Source organism: Cylas formicarius, unplaced genomic scaffold, assembly GCF_029955315.1.
Source record: "Cylas formicarius isolate icCylForm1 unplaced genomic scaffold, icCylForm1.1 PGA_scaffold_9__14_contigs__length_23061073, whole genome shotgun sequence".
Lineage (NCBI taxonomy): Eukaryota > Metazoa > Arthropoda > Insecta > Coleoptera > Brentidae > Cylas > Cylas formicarius.
The window spans coordinates 6,794,077-6,820,539 of NW_026844365.1; the positions used below are offsets into that span (position 1 = coordinate 6,794,077).

Here is a 26,463-nt window from a genome sequence, read left to right on the forward strand (position 1 = left end):
ATTGATGGGTTTGGGACTGGGTTCGTAAAAAGTAGAGAGTAATAAAAATAAAATTATATCATAATAAAGACGTAAGGGTGAAATGTACAATAAAGATAACACGAAGTACATACATTAGCCTCTGATCCTGCCTATCCGAAGGGGTTTAGCTGTAATGCTGAGAAAGATATTGGCACGAGTGTAAAATTTTAAAAACGTAACGAAAATATAAAACATCAGTATTGATAAATATTCATTTCATATACATTCATATACATAGCGTTAAAACATAAATCTGGTCGAAAAAAAAATTGACAATTTGATAAACTTAAGGATACTTGCATTTTATGTCATAAAAAATATGGTTTTACGATATTTTAGCTGCTTGTGGCGAATATGAATATTGGATACTATATACTGCTGCAAGTGCAAATGCCTTGAGCAGTTCATTAAAGTTTTTGATAGCACCTTTAAAATTAAAGCATTTATTTTTTTTATTTAAAGTTTTTTCCTGATGTCCATATATGATTTTTATTAATTTTTCTTTTTACGTAATCTCCGTTCGCTTTACCCCCCAAATAGTTATATTTTTGATAATACATATGTCCCTTCTTTCTCTATGGCTTCCAGTCATTATTTTAAATACCTCGCAATTCTATAGCCTACATAAAATTAAACTTAACCAAAGTACGTTCCGTTTCAAAGCTCACTTCTTGTTGATACTTTGCGCTTGATAGATGCCGAAAAAAAAATAAATAAAAAGGTTATTTTTAACGCGTACGAGTTTTAGCGGTTGCTCTAAATATATTTTTGGGCCCTACGGCAACAGTTGTTATTTCATACTTGGTGAATTAAAAGTGCTTCCTTGCTGTGTTTTTCTGTCAATATTTATTAAACGTTTGAACGGGTCCATGGCACGTAGGTAGCAATACATATTTTTATGATGATGATAATAGAGAGCGCGGATAAAAATGTAAAAATAAGTTTATCCAACCCTGCAAAAAAAATTACGTTTTTATTAAAAAGTTTTTGTTTTGTAGGGAATGGCGGAAATTCCATTTATTTATTTATTAAAATTTTTAACATTCAACATTTTTTCGTTTCTTAATTTCTCTATTGACTGAAGAAAATCAGTCAAACTTATGAAAAAATTGATACTTGTGTCACGGTAGAGGTCAAAGCTATCTACTTTTGCAACTAATTTGCAAATGTTTTTTTTAATTAGTTTTCATAGTAACGAAATGTACCACTTTATACAAGATATCCACTAGAAGGCTCTTAGTACCAAATCTCATAGCGCCGCATAGAGAAAAAAAGAGCTCCGTTAACAAACATTTAACTCCAAAAAACACAGGTACAAAAATTGTGGAATATATGACAAACAACTAGCTCTAAATAAACCACCATCTCAAAAGCAGATCTAACACCTCATCGGGAGTTACGGAATATTTATACCGAGTGATATTAATAAAATTTTTCACCATCCTCTATGCATCTATACTTAGCAGAGAAACGGTTCTGGTACTTCACAGACTAGAATGTCACCTCCCTCGCAAGTCATTAGCAATGGGTTGGAAAAGGGAACTGTAGGCTAGCTATTAAACTACTGAGCTGTCCAAACGAAACAGCAATTAAACGATAGCGACGTATTGTTTACTCAATAAACACCAATTTAGATTGGATTTGACCAGCATTGATACATTTATGGGCTGTAACCCCGAATTTATTGTTGTGATCATATGGTAAGATGGTTTGAGAAACTTGGTCACAGGGAAATGTCGCTAAAATATACTAACATATCCTAAGCGGACATTTTTCTTGAATATACAAGTTAATTTTTACTACAAGTACCTGGAAAGAAAGAAAATAAAGTCAGAGAAGTGGAAGGAATAGCAAAATTTTGTGGAATTAAAAAAAAAGGGAATTAAAGTAAATTTATCAGAAAATTATTCGATGAACGAAGTTGTAGCTGACAGAAAACCTACTATGCTACAGAGTTATAAGCCACTAGTGGACTGTAAAACGATCTTAGCTAGCTATTTTTGATTAGATTGACTATTGGAATGGTTATAAAGACTGAAAAATATCACATTTAGTATGAGTATATACCCATAGTGTGGAATTCTGTTTGATATTACAGAAATGTTCACCCCTAATTTGACTATTACATTTGCAAGAACAGAAATCATTAAAGAGGGTAGCAACTTAAATGTTATATCGTAAAGTTCGGATGAATTGTAGATTACAATTGCAGTTTTTAAAAATGACGACCCTGACGGTGATTTTGAATAAAAACCACGTATTTACTTAGTGCGTAGCTCTACAACACTAGGTCAACATGGCCTATGTTTGGCATTGGTCTATCATTTTTGGTCTTATGGTGGTTTTAGCTGCCGGTACCTTTGATTGCCTAGAAAGATGTACAGGGTGAGTCAAGATAGAGTAAAGTTCATTATCTCGTTGGTTTCAAAAGTGATGAGAAAATGGTAAAAGATTGTTAAAATTATACAGTGTATGCAACACCGTATTTTTAAAATTTCTTTTGAATTCCTTTTAAAATTCTTCAACTTTTCTATTAATAATAATACATACATAAAGCTAATGGTTTTTCCAATATTTTATTTTTATTATATCTTAGAGAGAAAGAAGGGGATATATTGGAAAATTTTGCAAGATTTTTCAGAAAAAAATAATAACATATATGGTGTGTTAAGAAAATATACATTTTTCAATTTAAAATGATCCAAATACATTCGTTTATTTTTGAATGCCCTGTAGTATCTAATTCAAATTCTGTTGCATATATATTTTACATCATCTTCCAATAACGCTAGTATCAAATATGAGTGATCTACCTTCAAACATGCTGGCGCTATCGTAACTTGTTTGCAAGTGTGAAATTTCAAAACGAAATCAAAACAAAATTTAAAAACAGGTTGTTCTATTTAAAAAAATTTATATATATATATATATATATATATATATATATATATATATATATATATATATATATATATATATATATATATATATATTTGAAATTGTACATCCTAAGAGTCTTAACAACTTTTGAATTTCCCGAATCCCCCCTTTAGCGATGGCACAGTTTTTTTAAACACCCTGTATATTTAGTGTCTTTGTTGCCGGCAATCTGTTTAATTCAGGTATTCTATATATATATATATATATATATATATATATATATATATATATATATATATATATATATATATATATATATATATATATATATATATATATATATATATATATATATATATATATATATATATATATATATATATATATATATATATATATATATATATATATATATATATATATATATATATATATATATATATATATATATATATATATATATATATATATATATTTGAAATTGTACATCCTAAGAGTCTTAACAACTTTTGAATTTCCCGAATCCCCCCTTTAGCGATGGCACAGTTTTTTTAAACACCCTGTATATTTAGTGTCTTTGTTGCCGGCAATCTGTTTAATTCAGGTATTCTATACAAAACCTAGGCAATGTATAGAATACCTGAGGCGCCCAGGCAATATATGAAATATTATGAATATTATTCTTTCTTACATATTTTACGTGGTTAATTCCTAGGGATTGCATAGAGTACCTGCTGGTGCATCGAATTCCGATTAAAGATTAATCCTTATCCTTATCTTTGCATTATAAATAAGAATTATTACACAAAAATTTTAGGCAAAACATAAAATTCTTCTGACATAAGTAACATAACCTTATGCGCTAATTAGATTGAAAAATTAGGAAACAATTCCATAAAACTAGGTGGGTAGTACCTAGGTCTATTGACTTCCTCTCAAAATTGAACAAATACATAAAAAAATATGTATTTACTGAAGAACTATTTTACTTTTAAAACATTTTAAAACACTTTTTAGTATCCCAGTGTTTTTCGCAAGTAGATGCTAAATTCGCAACTGGAGTGTTATTTCTTGGTTAGGGACATCTTGTTTAAGTAACTTTTAATGACAAACCCTGAACTATTGTCTTGAATACAATGACTTTACAACGTCTTCATTTGTTCCGAGTTGATAAAATTTGTCATCCGTTTTTTGTAAGACTAGAGTTAGTACATTACGGGCATCATCCCGACCTCTGTCGACTCCCGGAACAGGGATTCTTACAGTGGAACCCAATGGCACGGGGGGATTTTTTCTTCAGAAGTTTTGAGTATTTTCTATCTTAAATTTTTTTCTAAGGAGTTTTTCGCACTGTAAGGGCAAACAACGGTAGAACAATGTCCTTCTGCCATATCTTTTTCCAAAGCAGCACAAAGAGCATGAACTTGGTACAAACAAAGCAGAAAAGTAGGGAACTTGATTGCTCAGGTTCTGCTATGAGATTCGGATCATCTATCGGTTGGCCATTTATCTCAGAATCACTCGCATTTTCAACATTTGAACTTTCATTATTAATCTCAGAGCATAGTATGGCGAGGCTTTGTTGATTTTTAACAATTAAAATACTTTTATTTTTATATCGTGTAGAACGCGCGTTCAGCATTCGGTCTCGTCCTCAATGGCTGATGCTCTGGTGTGTATCGTGAAGTAAGGAGTGTTTTTTTTTCAATGTATAGAACTTTAAGTTGCAATAAAATAACGATGGATTATCCGATTGACATGAATTTTATTTATCCGAAAGATAATCTTGTCCAATCTGGACGTTCAATTTTCGATGACTTTTTCCAAGATTTGTGTTGTATATCGGCAATAACACGGCGACTGTTGTATTCCAAATGGTCAAGCGTTTGTGGCTTATCCGCATAGACCAATGACTTTACATAGCCCCACAGAAAGTAGTCTAGCGGTGTTAAATCACAAGATCTTGGAGGCCAATTCACAGGTCCAAAACGTGAAATTAGGCGGTCACCAAACGTTTCTTTCAATAAATCGATTGTGGCACGAGCTGTGTGACATGTTGCGCCGTCTTGTTGAAACCACATCTCCTGGACATCATGGTTATTCAATTCAGGAATGAAAGAGTTAGTAATCATAGCTCTATACCGATCACCATTGACTGTAACGTTCTGGCCATCATCGTTTTTGAAGAAGTACGGACCAATGATTCCACCAGCCCATAAAGCGCACCAAACAGTCAGTTTTTCTGGATGTGACGGTGTTTCGACATACACTTGAGGATTAGCTTCGCTCCAAATGCTGCAGTTTTGTTTGTTGGCGCAGCCATTCAACTAGAAGTGCGCTTCATCGCTAAAAAAAATTCGCTTCTACGAGTTGGATTTTGTTAGCACGTAAACCAAGATCCACTAAACTATTTTATAGAATGATGTTCGGTCCTACAAAACCAACTGGCCAATTGTTTTATTGCCATCAGCAGGTTATTTACATAATTGCCGTCATACGAAGATTGTTCTCTATTAGGTGCCGCATTAGGTTATTACTTTGTAGATAATTATTTTAAAATTGACTTTGACTTGTTAGGATTTCGTAATAATGTCATTAGCATTCTCTAGATTTGGAATAATCCGCAAAAGACTTGGTGTAGCTGTTACTTTGTTTTGAGAAATTAATATTGGTCTCACTTCTGGATTTTGAATTTCAGAACATATTTTGGTTTTAATTTTGGTAACTAAGGCTAAGTTTTTGGATGTAATCTCGAGTAGATTCATTTTTCTTATATAAAAATATTAATTGTTGCTGAAGATTCGCACGAGTGATTATATCACTAATTTTTTGCGTTAGTGCTAATCTTATCTCGGCCCAAGGTTTTCGCGGCGGCCATTGAACTAATAGTTTTAGTTTCTAGACTAAGATTTGTAAAAGTAGAATTATTTTAGTTTATACAATATAATAGGGAGATATTAGTATAAAAGTATCCTAGCGACTGCGCCAATTTTGTTTCAAAATGTGAAACTCGTATTTTTAAAAACGATTTTTATTAGAATACTATTAACACAATAATTACTGACGCAAAACAACTTAAAGACTGTCTTATCCTATGAATGGTGCGCGAATTTAGATAATTACAGGTGCCGAATAAGCATACATCTCTCTCTATAACTATACTATGAGACAAGATATACTTGTCGGGCAAATTTACGCACGCACATAATATGTATACTCGTAAATGTAAATGTTTACCAGTCGTGCTTAATACGTCGTGTCTTTTGTTGTACTCTTGTTTGTAAATAACTTGCGATGTAAATATTTAATGAATCTACGCTGGTTTACACGGCACGTTATACGGAATTAATTTTTTTACGGCATTAATCCGCTAGAAATTCGACGGTTGGATTTATAATAAATTAATTCTGTGGAAAAAGTTAAACGTTTGTTAACGGTATATCATATTTTGTGTACTGTTAGTACTCTCGCCTCGTTAATTTGCACGATTACAATATCGGCCTGGATCGAACGCGCAATTGCAAAATGCTAATTACTTCGGATTTATTAATGATGTAATGAGACTCATAACCTGTTTACGCGTCTCGTTACGGTGTGACATCAGCCGCGAAATCGCCCATAAAACCTGAACGGAACATTAAGCGAGTTATTATATCTTATTAATGGATTTTACAAAACGCGCAACCGCTAAGAAACATTTAAAATTAGAAAAGTTTCCCGAAGCAATTCGCCATTAAATTACAGGAGAACGGGTTAAAGTTTGTATATCCTTGTTGGTTTCGAAAAATCGATTAAATCGAATTTTTCGAAAGTATACGCGCTTGGCAACGAAAATTATTTATCGGCAACAGAGCGTAGTACAGGGTCGCCGTTGGTACCGATGGAATCAGCCTCGAAAAATAAACGTTTTGTCTGTTCTCTGTTCTTTGTCGACGCTCCATAAAAACGCAATTAACTTCCGAACGGTTTGAGTGAAGGAGATGAAATTTTGCTCCTTTTAATCTGGCCTCGGGACACATAAGCCCATAGGGAATAGGATTGGAAATTGGCGTCTGTCTCTTTTTCCGATTTTCTTCTGTTTTTCGTACATCGCTATGAAACAGGACAAGTGTCCGAGATTTGCAGTTATCATTTCATAATTGGCACAAATATAGAGTTTAGTCCCCTAGCGGAACCTATTGAAATTGGAGAGGCTGGGGGTCGGGAAATATTTTTAAAAACTTAAAAACCGTATTTGCAAGGTAGAAAATTATTTCTCAAAAACGGTATACGCGATCGAGAAAATTCTTGAACCAGAAGATGCGCGAAGTCCTGGCCAAAATCATTTATAGTCGATGATTTTTTAAAAATATGCAGGGTGCGCCGGCAAAATACTTAAAATGGGGTTACCCTTATTACGATAATTGGCCATAACTAAAAGGCTGTGTTTCAGCTACCATTTTCGTTCACGTTACCATATAGTCCGTATGGACTGCTAAAACTTTTGTATTTTAGGTTTTCACATATTGTACAGGGTGTTCGTCATATTCTGTACCATATTCGAAAATGTATAGATATTTTAAATTTCTAACTATCGACTTCAAATTAAGCAGAGCAGTAAAAGTCCACACCTACATCTAAACCGTAGCAATCAAGACTTGCCTAGTTTTTTTTTAATTTTTGAAATTTTTGTTTTTGATGTTTTTTCTTCCAGACAAAACGAAATTTCTGGTAAACTATTAATTTGATCGACAAAATTCTTGAACCAGCAGACGCTGAAGATCCATTACTACAACTTTTATTTCAAGCATTTTTTCGATTATATACAGGGTTTTTCAATTATAAACAAAAATATAAACGACCCTGAAAATTCTTCTGTTTCAGAGTAAATTATTAGCCGCAAATCAAAATTCCTTTAAAAAATGGCCAATCGGCATAAATGGTGTTGTACAATGCACCAAGAGCTACAAATTTTGTATTTACGGTTTTCGTCTATCACATACATGAAAATCACCATTTCTCATGCTCAATCTAAACGCGATGGCGTCATTTACTGTTACGGCGTACTGCATGGTTTCAGAAAGCAGGTATTTTTTCCAAAACCATTTGCTCTATAGGAAAAATTCATATACGAGGAGAAATGGGAGATCCCAGGCTATTACCTCTATTTCGAACATCGTTTGAATTATATATAGGGTGTGTCGTTTAACACGCGCCCTTAGTTTTTTAAAATAATTTTTCTACTCCCCTCTGTAAAATACCTAATTACCAACCGATCTAGCGTGCGGGAAGCGTAACTTTACCACATCAGTTTCGTTTCCCATGAATCCGAGCCACTTCGGACATTTCCGGGATTTTACCGCATGGATTTCGGAGCAATCGGATGCTGTCGCAGATATTTCCCACGCTTTGAAGTTTGACGTTTGTCAATTCTAACGGTCATGTCAGTGAATGTATTCTTGTTGTTTTACGAAAATGTACCCAAAAACTAACGGTCGTAGAAAAACAAAAAAAAACACACACACGCCGTTTACCGCACTTGTTGCATAATATACTATTACTTATTTTTCAATGAAATCATTTTTTCTATTGGAAAAGTTAACCATGAAGGTGTTTTGCTTTTGGTTTTTACCTCCTTTAAAGTATTCCTCAAAAATATTTACCAAAATATCAGTTAGAATTTTTACTTTTTGATTGGCATTCCTAACAAAAATTATATCCTCAAAAGATATATACAACAAATCCCTGTTAAGATTCTTAAAATTTCTACTCTTTACTCTCTTACCTATTAAGGGATATTTTTCTACATTCTGTAGATCATCACATATGCTGAATACACTTTTCATGTTCTGTGATATAGTCAAATAAACTCGTGAGTCAAATACCGTTTACTTGTTGCATAATATGCTATTTTGGCGTTAAAATTAAAATAAATAAATTAGAAAAATATGTAAATGCCAGTGTTAGAACGTTCAAAATACGATGTAAAAAAAACATAACTGTAATTAATGAAATGAATTTAATAACGTTAGCTTTAACACAAAACATCGAATTCAAAATTCGTAGATGCCATATTGGAGAGCGGATAAAATTTAACCTGTGTCTCGAAAATTAACAATTTCTGAATTCATCGATCCAACAGATTTAAGGAGAAATATTAAAGGGAACAGACCACTTTTCTCTAACATTTCGATTTTCGTCTCTTATTTTTCATTTTAGGGTAGCGCAGCGTTTGCGAGTACATTTCTGAAGGTTTATAAAAATGTATAAATATTAATATTGTTTTTATTTCTCCCGTTCATCGATGTTTACAAGCATTATAACTTGCTGTAAAACAAAATTGAAATAAGACCTCTTATAATGGCATTGTATTCTAAAGAAACTAATTGTGATGATTATGTAAACTTTAATAATAAAGAATAATCGAATTATATTAGTTTGCATCTTTTCAATTCCATTTAAACTTTAAATCAACATGTTTTTTCGGAAAAAAAAATCACGTTCTCCTCCTTCATACGCAATTTAATATTAATATTTTTTTATATATTCGTTTGTTTTTTATTATTTTTATTTTTTTTTATTATTATTATTATTATTTTTTAATTGGTTTGGAGAAGGACAAGGCTGTTTCTTTTCCAATGAGTTTAGCACTGCCCTTGGAGAGATAGACTAATTTTGGTTTAATTTTGTTATAGACGGGATGGAACTTATAGGTTAGCGAGAAAATAAATTGTATTTTCTCTGGTAGTGTCAAGTCAAATCGCCATGAATACAAAATACGATCGATGGTACCCTATATAGTTCCATTTTCACTCGTCCTGTAGCAAATTTTGTGAAATATTTTTCCATAACGACCCCAGCTGTTTTCCTAAATTAGCAAAGATAATTTTTAACCTTATAGTACCGGGCTTACCGATACCTACTTTGAGCTACGCCTTGCAGTCCACTGTGACCCACCCTGTATAGTGTTTTTTTCGTGAGGTTTAACATATCTTAATACTATTTACAAATGTTCTACAACAGGATGACTGGGAATCAACAAGTTCGATTCATCAACATCCGACGCAGGACGATTTTTACAAGTTAAAGAAACGTCATTCGATAGAGTGTCTTCGGAGTACCAAGGATTTTTATGGTTAATGCCTTTAGACAATACGGTTCGTTAGCGATCCATTTTTTAGTATTCCTGTTTTCAGACGAACTATTGTAACGAAAATTTGTGCGCTTGATGAGCAGCATTGTTTACAAAATCAAGCAAGTCCCCAACACACCCGGTCGATATTCTGTTTTTGTATTCTGCACAAAATTTATTACACATACGATACATACATCGAACTTCAACTGTTTTATAGTAACAAACAAATTATTTTTTTTAAAAATAGGTATTTTATCATCAGTAACTTTGACTAGTAAGTAACTTTATCGAATGGTGTTGTATGCTCCCTTAATTAACGCATAGTTTTTGCAGACTTGCAAATAATAACTTTGCCGTGAAAACGGTGATACAACATCAAACAGCTATAGTCGTTCAACTACAAATAATAAAATATATGGCAATCTTGGCAAGCGTAAAAATTAATGTATCCCTTACAATATTTGGCTTGTTTTATTACGACGGAACTTCATTCAAGATTTTTTTTCTTTTTTTGGTCACTTGATTTTTACCACGTAGACTTACGCTGCTTTTTGTAAATATTCATAACATTCCAAACAAGAGGTTTTTAAAGTTAAACGTTTTTAATTTTCTTTTCAGGCTAAAAGACTGAAAACTAAAAATCAGCCATGGATCACCATCAGCTTATCGAGGAGATGCCCCATATCGAGCAAATGCCGACTCAGGAGCGACTGATACTGGCAAGGAAACGACGCAACCACCAGCTGAAGCAGTGGCTGCAAAAGGAAAAAGAACATGAGCGTAAAGTCGGCAAGCAGAAAAAGAGCAATCGAAAGGGCATTGTTTTCGACGACAGCGTAGTTCTTCTGGAAGCGGCAGCTAGAAATGATATAGACGAAGGTAGTTGTGTTGTGGGTTTTACACATTTTTGGGAATGCTATTTTTAAAACTGTCAGATCAGTCAACAAGAAAAATAAATACAGAAAGGACCGTCACCTACTAAAATTGTTCCTAAGACATCAAAGAATATAAAGAGCACAAATATATTATATCTTTATAAGTTTATATACGATTTTATTCAAAAAATTAATAATCCAGAGTATCTATCCACCTACCCCATAAGACAACTGATTTGCCAAGCACACAATAATTAAGTGTGTTGTATAGTACCTTCCCAGATAACACACATCCACTGAATATGTCAAATTAGTCGATACATTACCCATTCGGTTCCGAAAACAATGGATCATCAACTTCAGAGGAAAATTTTTATGTACATCGGATAAAGACATTAACTTCAATGACTCTAAGAATATATATTTAGCAACTATGCAATGATCTTGCGGCATTTTGTCAAAATATACCTGGTTGTATGAATGAATGAAATTGGTTACGCTAAAACAAAACAAAACTCAAATTTTCTTTGTTGTGAGGGACCATATCATGTCTATCAACTTATTGTGCCAATGTACAATACAGGACCTTTGCATTCGTGCACTCCACTGTTATAATATCACTAACCAAATTGTGAATATATTGCACCAGTCCATCTATTGCGGTACTCATAATTTATATACCTCCCCCATGAACTTCGTTATGTTCGTGGGAGATATGTCCTTTAAAGTTTCAAAATATTCCAGGATCTGAACCCTGATTGAGTATTTGGTTCTTCACAACGCCAGACATCTGAACAGTATGTGCGTAGTCATTTCTTCATCCATGCTTTTTCATTATCCTGCAGGCCACAATATCAGGGTTAGCTTATTTTGACTCTCCAGTGCGGTTAGAGACGCTTGACATCTTCTTAGTATAGTAAAAGCGTATTGGTGATGTTAACGCCCTCGGTGCTGCCTAACTGCGACTTCACCGATTGTAATCGTTGTTTTTCTACCAGCATTCTTGCGCAGAGCTCGGTGCACTTCGGCCTGGCATATTAAAGGATATGCAGCAAGGACGATTTTTATCTCCACTCTTTAGATAGGACAAGTTTCCAACTGCCACATTTCAACAAAATCGAATTGATAAGAAGCCAAATATATGTCTTATTCTACTAATAGTAAAGTGTTCGCTAACCTTAATCATTCAATTCTACAAACAAAATTAAAGTTGTTCGAGATAGACTATAATATGAAATGACAAAACCTTGGACTTTGTCAAGTAAGAGTGTTCCACAAGGAATCATACTTGGTCCCTTGCTCTTCTCTCTTTATACATCCGATCTGGCCAAGTTTTTTGATTGTAGGTGACCTTGATATAGCTTTAAACAATACCAATGGTGATCTGAGCGTCATTCTAACTATTTGCGAGGCCAATTGCTTAAACCGAAACATTTCTGTGGTGGTTTCTAGAAGAAATTATGATTAGTGGTATGATAATTTTAACCCATTTTCATAGAATTTGGGTATTTTTATTCATTCTTTGTTTAATAAATATATATTGCAAAAATATTATAAAGTTAAATCATTATATTATGTTAGCGGCTGTTTTAATCTAATCTAATGTATTTTTTACGCCTGTTTTCATTAAATAATGATATTTATCATGACAAACTTAAATATTATTTTAAATAATCATTGAACCGTTAAATTTTTATACATATATATATATATATATATATATATATATATATATATATATATATATATATATATATATATATATATATATATATATATGAGTGTTCGAAGTGTTTTCGGAGCGCGAGCATTGAAGATGCCAAGTGAGATTTTGGCGAAACGTCTGCAGGATTCCAGTCGGATGCAAGATCTGCAGGATTCCAGTCGGATGCAGGATTCCAGTCGGAGTTCAACGAGCGAACGGATGATATCCCGGAATATAGTGTCATCATATATATATATATATATATATATATATATATATATATATATATATATATATATATATATATATATATATATATATATATATATATATATATATATATATATTCTCACGTATTGATTCACGGATGGAAAAATGTGATGACACTATATTCCGGGATATCATCCGTTCGCTCGTTGAACTCCGACTGGAATCCTGCATCCGACTGGAATCCTGCAAATCTTGCATCCGACTGGAATCCTGCAGACGTTTCGCCAAAATCTCACTTGGCATCTTCAATGCTCGCGCTCCGAAAACACTTCGAACACTTCGAAGTGTTTTCGGAGCGCGAGCATTGAAGATGCCAAGTGAGATTTTGGCGAAACGTCTGCAGGATTCCAGTCGGATGCAAGATTTGCAGGATTCCAGTCGGATGCAGGATTCCAGTCGGAGTTCAACGAGCGAACGGATGATATCCCGGAATATAGTGTCATCATATATATATATATATATATATATATATATATATATATATATATATATATATATATATATATATATATATATATATATATATATATATATATATATATATATATAATATATATATATATATATATATGTTTTCGTTTTTGTTTAGATTCCTTAAGGCTTGCATTTCTTCTCTGCTTAAGTTTGGCTGCGGTGGTTTTGACTGTCTTAAGACTCTGGCGACATCTTGCCTAATTAACTCCGCATCTTGTTCGTCTATGGTGGAAAGACTTGCTTCGACGTTGGAAACGATCTCTTCGACGGGTACTCTTTTTGGAGCTATTGCATAGTTAAATCCTTTATTCAGTACGCTGACTTCTGTATCGGAAAGATGGTATGCTGAAATATTATGAACTGTATTGCTTCGGTTTGTATTTGGCACTTGTCCTGATTTTTTGGAATTTGACTGAAGGATTTCTAATTTCTTCCACAGTTTTTTTGACGTGATGTCCTTGTCTTTCTCAGTGCGCCATGATGTTAATAATTCTATGCGGTCCCACAGCAACTGATGGATCTTGTTGCTCAGTTTCAGGTGGAGTCTGAAAAGTTGTAGCGCAGTCTCACTAATTTCGTACCGGGTCCGCCTGATCTGGTCTTGGAGTAGGGCCTTGCTAGCTTTGTCCAGGATAGCTTGTGTCTTTCTGGTGCGTGTATGATAAGACAACCTTGTAAATGTTGGCAGCAAGTTCTGGTTGCGGCAGTTTTTAAGAAAATTCATGTTGCACAGCGAAATAACCCTCCTTTGTCTTAGTTTTTCATAACACTTGGTGGCTGTAAAGGTCTCCTTCCCGTAAAGGTGTATGATATTCTCACGTATTGATTCACGGATGGAAAAATGTGATCACATTTTTCCATCCGTGAATCAATACGTGAGAATATATATATATATATATATATATATATATATATATATATATATATATATATATATATATATATATATATATATATATATATATAATTTCCCCTTACGTTCACGTAAGTTTAGAATATGATCTACTTTATTTTGTAGTAAGGAGATTACTTATGCGCGGGGTGAGTCCCGATTCGTGCAACGAGGATGGGCTGACGGCCCTGCACCAGTGTTGCATAGATGATAACGAAGCCATGTTACTCCTGCTTCTCGAATATGGGGCCAACGTCAACGCGGAGGATAGTGAAAAGTGGACCCCTTTACACGCGGCAGCTACTTGCGGACATATAAAACTCGTCAGGTAAGAGATTGCCCTTTAGTCTTTAGGTTTTTGAGGGGGGAACAAGAGATTTTTTACTGGCAATTTCAATTCGAGCATGTTCGCATTCATCTAACCCAGATCGATGGGCATGGAGAAAGTATTCAGATACCTGTAGAATTTCAACTATTTATGCAAATCAGCTTTGAAGTGTAACCGTATTCCACAGGTGTTGTAAAATGTAAATTTTCTACGGTAAAATTAAAATTCTACGTGTTTCGTTGGGGCTTTTTTCATTTAATCCTAAAAGTGCACACTCTGACAACTGCTTGATGTATTGGTCTTATCAAGCACGAAAAAAATAGCAATATCGTTACAAGGCTGATAATCTCCTAATACAGATTAATTGATACTGATACTTTGATACTTTACAGTCGTGAGATATTGATTTGTTTGGTAAAAAAATAAAGAATATGGAACTGGTGATCGTAAGTCTCACAAAACACTAATTTCGATAAATGGGCATGACTGTAATAATGCTATTAAAGTTTTTAAACCCGTCCTGGCTAGTAGCAAAAATAAGTTGAACCAAAAAATATTGTATGGTTATAATTATATACATAATAACTACATATTAAATAAAGTTAGTGGTCAGAACAGTTTAAATCTGAACTATCAATATCATCCAAGGATGTGTATGATTTTGGGAGGCCCTCAAAATGGGCATTTGTTTCTTCGATAGACCTTTGCCCACGAAGCCATTCACTTACGTCGGCACTCGCGGAACAAAATCTTCTCTTCTTCAGGACGCTTTCGTTTGTTCAGCTGTTCCCATAATGGCTCATAATACTCTCCGATTATCGTTGTTTCCTTTCCCAAGGAATCAATGTTTTTCCGAAATTTTTTCACACCCAATTTTTCCTGCAAAATTGAAGCCACTGTTCCTTGCGACAAGCCTAACTTTGATTCGTCGATCACTTAAAATTATCTCCTTGATTTTGTCAATCGTTTCGGGGTTAGACACTTCCAAAGCTAACTTAGGAGTGCTACTTAATGTCGAAAAATTATCGTCGATGCTACATGGCCATCGTAGCATTCTTGGATTTTCTATCCATTTAACCATTTTCGTTCACGTATTTGTGACAACGCCGAGTTTTTTTATTTGACAGTGAGAGTACTTGAAATATATAAACAATGAAGTTTGCAATGACAACACTCCTCAAAACATTGAAAAAAGTCGTACGTGTTTTTCATGAAACCAGTCACTATGATTACTTTTTCCGTGTAATATTATAAATGAATTATAAATAATTCCAGAGGAGTTCAAGAGAAATTCCATGGATTTATAAGTGTCAAAAGGATTACGATATATCCCCTTCTCTTTGCAGTTTATCCCTCATTACGAATTGATTAATATTCTTAATTACAAAACATTGGTAATCCTGTAGTTAACCTACTTAGTAGATGGTTAAATTTGAACTGTGGTCGCAAAATGTCAGCTGCACAGTATTAGCCAAGCTGTTATATTTATTCGATTTAACCAGGAAATGATACCAAATAGCTAAATTGTGGTTATATAAAACGGCCCCGTTCAGATTTCGTGACCATGGACCGAAGCGAAATTCGTTTCTCCTAACAAATATTTAAGGGGTAAAAAAACGGCGAGTTTTTCAATGGTAGTGATTTACTTAATTCATCAGGCGCTTCAAAATTACCATGAAAACATTATCACTTTTGACAGTAGTTTAAAAAGTATATAAAATTATAGCAAACTAACCAGGAAATTGAATATTTCGCATGAAGAGTTTGAAAAATTCTCTAAGGAACTACGGTTGCGTCAACTAACACGATATCTTTTGATATTTGTTTGATATCTATTAAAAACGTGCAGGATTGCCAGAGCATTGATAGAAGATTGAGATAACCGATTTTATAATTATGATTTTTTTAAATGTAATATTCAGGATACTGATTTCCCGAGGGGCCAATCTGCTGGCAGTAAACGCCGATGGAAACATGCCGTACGACATTTGCGAAGACGAACAGGCGTTGGATTATATCGAAAGCGAAATGGCGAAAAGGGGCGTGACCCAGCAGCTTATCGACGAAACTCGGGCAGCTACCGAAAGGAAGATGCTGGCGGACATGAGGATTATGGCAGCTAGAAGCGAATCCTTGGAGCAGTATGATTCGCAGGGAGCAACCCCGGTAACTCAACATCTTTAGCAATATGACATCATGTAAAAACTTTCCCGCGATAAGCAAAGGGCTGCCGTTGGTTTAATGCCACTCCTTTACAACGAGATGTCACTTGCAATGAAATTAGAATCACAAAGTGGTGCCATCTCTGGCCCCCCAATTGCAAAGTGATGTAGCCAGCGCTATCTTTTATGTGTGGCAACAAGTTCGTATTTAGCCAATTTTTATGACTTTGGCGAACTGCGTTTAAGATGCATACCTAGCAGTTACCCTAATTAGAAAACCTCCGTGATATAATTTAGTAATCGGTTTCTCCTTGAATATTTTTTTTTGTTGGTAACTGTACTTCCCTATGTTTTGGTTAGTTTAGGTTAAACTACCAAAAACAATTGAACATCGACTTTTCATTTTTAAAACAGTACATTTTTATAATTAACCGGAAACCCAATGTTTTTCCGTGGCCAGTTCAACCAACCAAAGAAAACGCTACTTCGCTGTAATGTAAAAAAAGCCATTTAAAGGTCTAGAGCGCTTGGATAAAAATAAAATAAATCTCTTTTATTGGGAGATTAAAATTAAACTTCTTTGTATCTATAAATACAATGTTTACCACTAGCTTATTTTGATGATAAGTTATTTTGAAGACGTCAACATTCCATTTGGCGCAGTCACGTCAACTGACGCCATTTTTTTAAAGGATGGGCTCATTCAAATGGTATTTCCAACATAACAATTTTTGTTATTTCATTGCTAGTATATTAAAATTCAAAGTATTATTTTTGAAAATGCTCGAAACGTACCTAACTGAAGCATAAGGGACATAGTTGGAAATGTACTTATTTACTTAAAACTGACTCCATTTACCAATATACCTGTTCATTTACAGCTTCATATAGCGGCTGCTAACGGCTACCTCTCCGTGATAGAGTTTCTTCTGGATCAGGGCGTCCGAACAGATGTTACCGACAAAGATGATTGGCAACCTTCTCATGCGGCAGCATGCTGGGGGCATGTAAGTTTCCTATTTTCAACATGCGCATACAATATGTTTCTAACGTTTACCAGATAACTCTCCATTTTTATGGTATTAACGGTTTCATAATTACGCTAGAAATGATATGTTACACAACGCAACCGGGCTTCTCTATATCTGTTCAGTTCCGTAGGAGTACTGACTGAGTACAAAGGAAATGTGTAATAAAGTGTTAAGACATAATTTCTGGGTTCAGATAGAAGTTCTCGAGATGCTGACGTACGCCGGCGCCAATCTCAATGCTAAAAACAGAAACGACGAGACGCCTGCGGATATCTGCGAGGATCCCGAAATCAAGGAGAGGATACTAGAACTGCAGACGGAACAGGAAATCAAAAGGCAGGCGGAAGCCAAAAGGAAAGTGCGACGATCTCAGAGCAACACCCGTACCCAGTCGGTCAGAAGGACGTCCTTACGCGACAAGGGCTTAACTGCTAGGAGAGATGCTGTCGAAGAAGCGCGATTCCGCCTCCTGGCTGGGACGTCGGTAAGCATTTTACTATATCCATCTGGGGTTCTAAACGCTATAAAGCGATTTTAAATCAGTGAACAGTTCTGTGACGTGGTCAGTGCCCTTCAAACTGCCGACGTCACGCTTCGTTTGAATTGAAACATGACAAATAATAAATAATTTAGAAGAATACATTCTAATTACAAAACATTTACTCACAAGGTAATATCTCATTCAGTACACTTGATCGATTATTAACTATGGACAATTCATGTCTGTTTGCGGCTGTTTATCGGGATGTGTCTACTTTATTGAAAATATGCAATATTGCCATTTCTATTAATTTTACTTGCCTCTCTCTCTACATTCGACACGGTATTCCATTAAAATTTAACGGTTCTTTGCTTTAACCACGCTGGAAAACTTAGTGACGAATGACGTGTCTTGGTTAAGACACTGTCATCTGTGACGTCATCGATTCTCTTTTTGTATTCAAGACGAGGTCGCTGATTTAATTCTCCTATACCACAGTACTCTTTATGTGCCCAAATATTTAGCTCTATTTCATTTAAAAAATAATAACCATTCAATTATGAAAGATGATAACTAAAAGTATCTCAAATTTTTATTTTTCATTTAATTGTTGGTTGAAATCGTAAGTGCGTGTTAAGGTCAGCTCCATATTTCATACAAAAATGTGAAGTGAGAGTTACGAATAGTTATTCTGAGATTAAATAGATTATTCGTCTTTGTCCCTGACACGTCAATTCTGTTGTGCTGGAGAGTTCATCCCACTTCTGATGTGAACTCGACTCACGAAGCACCAATTTTTTTTCTCTCTGAATGATTCTAACTGTGATTTGTGGGATAATATCCAGTTTGTAGGGCTAATGGTTTTCATAAAAAACATTTCGTAGAATTCTTCAAGCTACATTGTAAAGTAATTCTGTGACGTTTTTCAATAACACCCTGTATATAGCTGGATACGAATCAATACAGTTTTTAATTTCTTTTTGGTGTTGTATTCAGTTATACATACCAAACGCATCAAAACTTCAAAATCTGTTCAAAAATATATATTTTCTTATTTTAAGCTATTGGCGAGGATATTGGAGTTTTCCCAATAATTAGACACGCTGTGTCCCACTATCGTGTCGGCGGGACAATTTTATTATTAATTGTTTTCAACTAATAATCAAGACCCATTAAATTATTTCCTATGACTGACTATGTGGAGTAACTGGCAGTTTGAAAGTATACTGCTCACAAATTAGTAATATAATTAAATCAAAGCTACTAAAAATTCGCAGTTGCGGCAAGCTTAACAAAATTCTTAAAGTGAAACCGTACTCGAGAGTTTATTTATGTAATAAAAGAAGCAGTTTGCACTGAAAAATATATGTGTTTAAATCGAATGCGCTTCAAGTGAAGATAAGATGTCTTACCGGCCTGATGGGGAAAAATTATGAGGCGCAAAAAAGTGCCTGTGGTGTGTTTGAGGTACACAGTAAGTTCTGTTTTATTTCCATAATTTTTGACATTTTCTAACAATCTGTAATTAGCGTTTATAATATATATAAATATTATTTTTCAATATTAATAATATATGGTGATGTGAGATTTTTGGAACTGCTTAAATTATAATGGCTGTGCGATACAATAATTGTATCATATCATATTTTTTCCAATAATAATAAGCACTTTGCTCGCTCCACTATTGTACAGTTTAGCCTCTACGTTATCCTGTTTTGTCTCGAGTATATGAGTTTATCTTTCGATGGATAATGCCATTTTTGATAAGACAGTTTTCCATCTCATTATTTACAAACTCTACTCCATTGTGTAGTCTCAAAATTGTAACCCTTTAGTACAGCTGGTTTTCTACAAGATTGTTGAAGTTCTTCAAACAATCTGGTACTTCGTCTTTGAATTTTAAAAAATAAACTAACCGTATACTTCGAGTGATTATCTTCTAGCACGAGAAAATGTCTAACTCAAGTATCACAAGTATCAAATACAGAATATTTTACCTTCGCAAGACGGAGTGCAATTGTATTTTCCTATTTCTATTTTCTCTGTTTCTCTGTGCATTTTACCTGCCTTCTACCGCTCTATTTTACTCCTCAGCGTACATAGAAAACTGTAAAGCCGTTGTCATCAAACATTGACTTGAAATTTTTCCAAAACTCGGAAAACCTAGGCCAGTGATCTGTTACAACTTGAGGGAAACGGGCGGAAAAACGAAGACGCCAAACATACACTCTACTTTTATAACCTTACTTACACAGAATACAGAACTTAACATAAACACAGAAGATAAAAAGCTGTCAAATTTCTATAACACTTGGATAGTTTGAATCTGCTAAATCAACTCCAATTATTTGGGTTATAAGTCAGGGTACATGTGCAGATTGGATTATTGCGTTGTTCGTGGTCCATCTATAAAGTATCTATATCCATGCATGTCTTGCAGTTTTTACCAAAACTCGTACATTTGCTTTAAGTTGTTTCTTACGCTGTTTCCATGTCTTTTTTTTTTCAGAAATTAGCGAAAAACAAAACAATTTTTCCAATGTAGACTATAAGTTTATTACAAATTGAACACCGGTTATTTCGAATATTCATTTACATGCCTGGTATTCCCCCCTTAGGAAGAAGTATAATTTTAACTTTTTACATCAGAAACCGACAAAAACAACAAAATCAACGCAGCTTCGTTATTTATTATATAAAAAAGGAAAAATAATAACGAACAAATGAACTGCAAATTTTTGCTTCGCCTGACATTACCAGAATTGTTTCTGATTGAATTCTAAATGAGAAGATGAGAAAATGCCTTAAAATAAATAAGAACTAAAAGTTCAGATTTTCACGAAATTATATATTTTGACATGACAACTGTTTCGACAACACCGTCTCTTTATCAAATGTGTCACATTCAGAGTTTCTCACTATGAATGCACTTGTCAACACAATTTATGAAGGAGAGTTTTGTGCCAGGTCTTTGAAATTGTCACATTTTCTTAAAAATACATGATCCAGAGGGTAATTAAAAGTTATAGTATCAGTTTTGTTTTAAAATGTCATTGCGAAACATTTATCTGTATCCAGATGCACACCAAGAACCAATAATCTCCAAATCATTCTGCAGAGATATACAGTCGACCACACTTTCAATTATTCTAAACAATTTCACATCATCAGCAAAGAGCAAAATTTGACTATTAATATTAGCTACTATATCATTAATGAAAAGCAAGAATATCAATGGCGCTAAATTGCTACCCTGAGGAACGCCGCCACTAGCCATGCACCTAAGCTATGAGTGAATGCCACAAGGTCATCACAAAATCCAAGCTTCCTCAGTTTAAAATTAGTTTATATAGACCATGAATGTAGATCTAATGAATGGACAATTGCGAAATATTCACTGTAACATCTACCAAAAAGCCTAGTTGATCAGATATAATAGAAATATAGTTTGGTTTTAAAGTATTTCAGTATTATAAAGACAGGCTACGTTTTGATCCCGCTTCCACCATCTTGGATTGGTTTATCAAATCAAATACCATCATATTGGCGTTTGTTACAGAATATCGACACAAACGACAACAATGTGTCCACATCCGCGAACAAGAGCGCAGCGGTCCCACCATCAGTACCAAACAATAACAACAACGTGGACTACAACTCTACCGTGAGCTTCATCAAAGGTGATACCAGCAGTATAGCCAGCGATATTCCCGATAACGCCCTGGTGCTGCGAACAGCTGACAGTCACCGTAGGGACCCGGAAGGAAAAGACAATGATTCGATGCTCGAGAACCATGTGATGGAAACCAAGGAGAAAACCTACACGACGGACGTTAATGGAAAGGTTCGCAATTTTAATATTAAATTTAATTTACATAAAAAAAATTATAAGTACAAAATTTTATTTGGTTGGTATTTTACATATAATATGGGTACACCGCAGCGTGTTTCCTTCATAAGTCTTCAGCCGTTTTTTTAGATAATAATAATGTTTTTATTCTCCTTCTTTTTATTCTCAAAAAAACGTTATTGCCGATACTAACATACAAATATTTTCAAGAAAAAAATAAGGCCCGTTAGATGTGATCTTTTAAAAAAGATTATTTTTCTAGATAAATTAATAATCTTTACTGTAGATTTAATTTTAATAATAGTTTTTTAGGAGTTGTTTTTATACCTTTATGGCAGCGGAAGATTTTAGTGACCTTTTTTTCGTTTGTTTGAATAAATTTGTGAAAATTGCACGTTTTCCCTTTCTTGTCTCTTTTTAATGACTTGTTCCTTCCTACTTTTTTGTAGTGTTCGGAACTAAATAAATAAATATCTATCTATCTATACTGATCAACCTCTTGTCGATAAGAGAACTACTTTATTACTGATTAAATAATATTAAATTTACACCAATCTTCCATATGATGTGAATTAATTCTTATTACAATACATCTGCCATTTCAACACAAGAGGGTTTCATTTCGTTTATATTAACCCTGACAATTTTGTCATTAAGTTCCTGTCTCACCCAATAAGACCTTTGCTTTTTTAATAACTACAGCTTTATCCCATATATTTTCTTTATCAATTTTAATTACAAGCTCATCTCTCTTATAAACTATTGGAGTTCTTCGAGCTGTTCGATCATATTGCAGATTTACTTTATTTCTTTGTTATGCGAAACACTTTACACAATGTGATATTGAATTTTCGGTTGCAATTAGTTACTACCTAGTAACTGGAACTTGAACTTTGAACATTTAACTTTGTAGCATTTGAGCTGGCGATATATTAAGGGTTACTATAGGGGAGTCATTATATTACATTTTCATTATAATAGTTTCAACAAGAATTTGAAATAAACCGTAAATTATCTGCTGTAATAAATTCTGAGTAACCAAATTTGGTAAAAATATCCTGAAAGGAATTAATGTTTTTTTTTTAAGCACATTCCAATCCAATGCGAAAAATGGCCAATAACTATTAAATAAGGATTTTCTTGTTGTTTTATTTTTTATGCCTACAACAATTTTGTCTCGTACAGCCTTGTGTTCATTTGTTTCATTTGTATCCGCTATGTTTTAGTCACATTTTCAACAAATTGTATCGCTCAATACATTAATTAATATTAAGGGGGTTAACTTACTTCTTAATTAGTGATATTGTGCATTGGTTTTGGGTAACTTCTCCTTGCGGAATTGCGGAGGTAAACATAATTCTAGCAGACTCAGTACCGATTAGATTTCGTACTATCACGAACTTTACACTATCTGAATATTCATTTTGCCCAGTGGCGACTAAATAATCTTCAAAACTTGTTCGCCAAAACTTCCATTATTGCGGCGTTTCGCGAAATCTGGAAGTAATTTCACTTGGTCGCCAAAATTTGCCGTACTTATAGGTTATTTGGTGACGTAATAGTATATTTTCTACTCCCGTCTGTAAAATACCTAATTACCAACCGATCTAGCGTGCGGGAAGCGTCACTCTACACGTCACTTTCGTTCCCCATGAATCCGAGCCACTTCGGACATTCCCGGGATTTTACCGAAGGGATTTGGGGGCAAACGGATGTTTTCGGAGATATTTCCCACGCTTTGAATTTTGACATTTGTCAATTCTGACGGTCATGTCAGTGAATGTATTCGTGTTGTTTTGCGAAAAGATACCCAAAAACTAACGGTCATAGAAAAAGTATAGTATGCAACACGTTCGCTAACCTTTTAAACTCACTCGTTTATTAAAAGCTCGCTCCGCTCGTGTCATAATATACTATTGCAGACTTCCTCTAATCAAAATTATACGGTTAATGATTGCGTCATGTTTGATAGGTTGTTTTTGTTGTTGATATTTAATAATTATTACTTGTATTTGATCAAAATAATAAAACAATTTTTTTGAGCATGTCTCTTTTATATAAGTATATAAGTTATATAATTTTATTAAGTTAGGTTTACGTTAAACACTTAATATATTTTGTTTCAGGTAACGGTACACGTTGTGGTGACCATCAACGGCAACGGTACGTTGGCCGATTTGAAGAAGCAACGTATGCAAATCAGAAACAGCACAAACGATGTAAACAATTTGGGCACGCCGGTAGGTAGTGTTTCAGACGAATCCAGCGTCAGTCCTAGCACAATGGATATTGTTCGATTTACCGGCAACACGACCGAAGAAAATATAGAATACGCGAAATCTAAAAGGTGTTGCTCTATACAGTGATAACCCGGACATATTTTAATGGAAGGCGTTAAATAGGGTTTACATATCCAATGTGTTCATTTGTGTTTAAAACGCTTTGCAAAGTGCAAAATGCGAAGACAAATTAATCTAAATTTATTGGAACAAAAGTGCCAGGTTGTCCATGTCATCCACATTAAGGTGCAAAAAGCAGATAGTTAAGATTTGGTAAAATTTTCCTGTAATTCTGGCGGGCTATAACAGATGGCGCGCGCGCGCGGTCATGGTGCCATCTCTCGCTAACTCTTGGAACTAATTGAAAGCACGTTTTGGTTATTGAGTCATTGTACAGGGGAACGGAAAAGTTGTGCCGCAATTTTAAAACGCTCTTTCTTTTTGCATGCAGATTTTTCATTTTATCTAATATTAACTTGCGTTTTTTTACACCCTAGTATATTTCTTTAATTTAATCTTATCAAACGAAATTAAAAAGAATATATAGTTTCCAAAGAAACAAGAAAAAATTGCAGAGAGAAATATAGCACTATGAACCCATTATTTGTTCATTAATATGTCCATTCCACAACAATTTTCATTTAAACTGTAAATAATAATAATAATAATAATGTCATTGCATTTGACATACTAGATCCAAAATAAATCCTAGTTTTATGCCCGGAAAAAGCTTCCTTTCCACAATTTTTAGAAAAAACAATTTTTATTATAATTTTCAAACTGCTCTAGATATTTCATTGACATTTTGGCAGCAAAATACACATTTTTTTAAAAAATTACCAACGACCCAATTTATATGGAATATTTTTTAAGAAAAAAGAAATTAATTTTCGTATTTAAATAAAAAACTAAATTTTTAATGCAAGCCGAAATATTTAAAATTATGGTCACAATTTTGGAAATTTTGCGATGTCACTGGTAATATTTCGCATCAAAAAATACATTTTGGTGTTTTAAAGGTACGAAATGTCAATGGAATATGGTTTGAAAAAAAATTTTTTTAAATAATTTCCACACCCTGTAGGGTTCATTTTCAACCATAAAAATTTGGTTCTTTAATTTCAGGACGCCCTGTATAACGCTCGATGCGTTTTCCATCATGTGCAACCTGTCAATTTTGTGAAAACCCGAGATAAATGGTTACCAAATAAGATACGTCCTTCCAATGCATTCTAAGAATTATCTCAATCTCAATCAATGAAATTGAAATTGCACATAAAATTGTATTCCGCGCAGATATGCATTATCTAGTAATATAAGTTCCTCTCTTGTATAAATGGACAATTTAGAGAAAAAAGAGGCCGCCGTAATAACTTAAGAACAAGTAAAAATATTCCGAGCAGTTTTTAGAAACAAAAATGCTGTTCCTTCGCTCTATACGCCTGCATTTTTAACATTTGCCATTAAATTTTGAGATCTTAACCACCATAAGGAAAAAAATATCATTAATGAACGTGCAAAAGTTTTCTACGAACTGTTTTTAGTAACGGGAAAATGAGTTTTTGAGTGAGGTTACGTAGGTATTTAAATATACATTAAAATATCAATCACTAAAGTATCTAATATCTAATATCAACTTCCCCGTTGATGTAGTTCGTTTTAACAAAACATTCCAAAAATGTGATAACACTTAGTGTACCTTTTTGTTCGTATAACGTGAATGTTGAGAAAGTGCCTGTAGAGTAGCGTAAATAGCAATCCGTATGAAAATTTGCTTCCTATCAAGATTGTGCTTCCTACGATCAATATTTGGGCTGAAGTATTTAAAAGTTTGTACTTATTTTTATTTATTGCGTCGTATTTAGATTTAGATTTCGGCACATAGCGTAAGCGGCAGTATTGTGCAAACTTATATGAGTATTATTTATGTATTGTATAATATGTTTATTTCGTGTAATAATGTAAAGAGTTCGTAATTTTTGTTTGTAAATACTTGGTAAATTTTTCAAAAGATATTAGAAAAATTTATTTTAGCTGTTACAATGTCGTGAATTTAAATTGAATTAGGAACTTTTTGAAATTGATATTATGAATAAGTACA

General features: G+C 33.8%; 1 protein-coding gene across 2 annotated transcripts in view; it reads left to right on the forward strand.

Moving 5' to 3' along the window:
- Positions 1-26,463, forward strand: part of LOC132707353 (protein phosphatase 1 regulatory subunit 16A) — a 64,867-nt gene that overhangs the window by 25,976 nt on the left and 12,428 nt on the right. For both annotated transcript variants that reach the window (XM_060679174.1, XM_060679175.1), the window contains exons 2-8: positions 10,634-10,894; positions 14,358-14,559; positions 16,482-16,725; positions 17,603-17,728; positions 17,946-18,236; positions 21,793-22,077; positions 24,210-24,323. In XM_060679174.1, coding sequence (XP_060535157.1) covers positions 10,663-10,894; positions 14,358-14,559; positions 16,482-16,725; positions 17,603-17,728; positions 17,946-18,236; positions 21,793-22,077; positions 24,210-24,323 — 1,494 coding nt within the window. In that variant the 5' untranslated portion in view covers positions 10,634-10,662. The remainder of the gene's footprint in view (positions 1-10,633; positions 10,895-14,357; positions 14,560-16,481; positions 16,726-17,602; positions 17,729-17,945; positions 18,237-21,792; positions 22,078-24,209; positions 24,324-26,463) is intronic.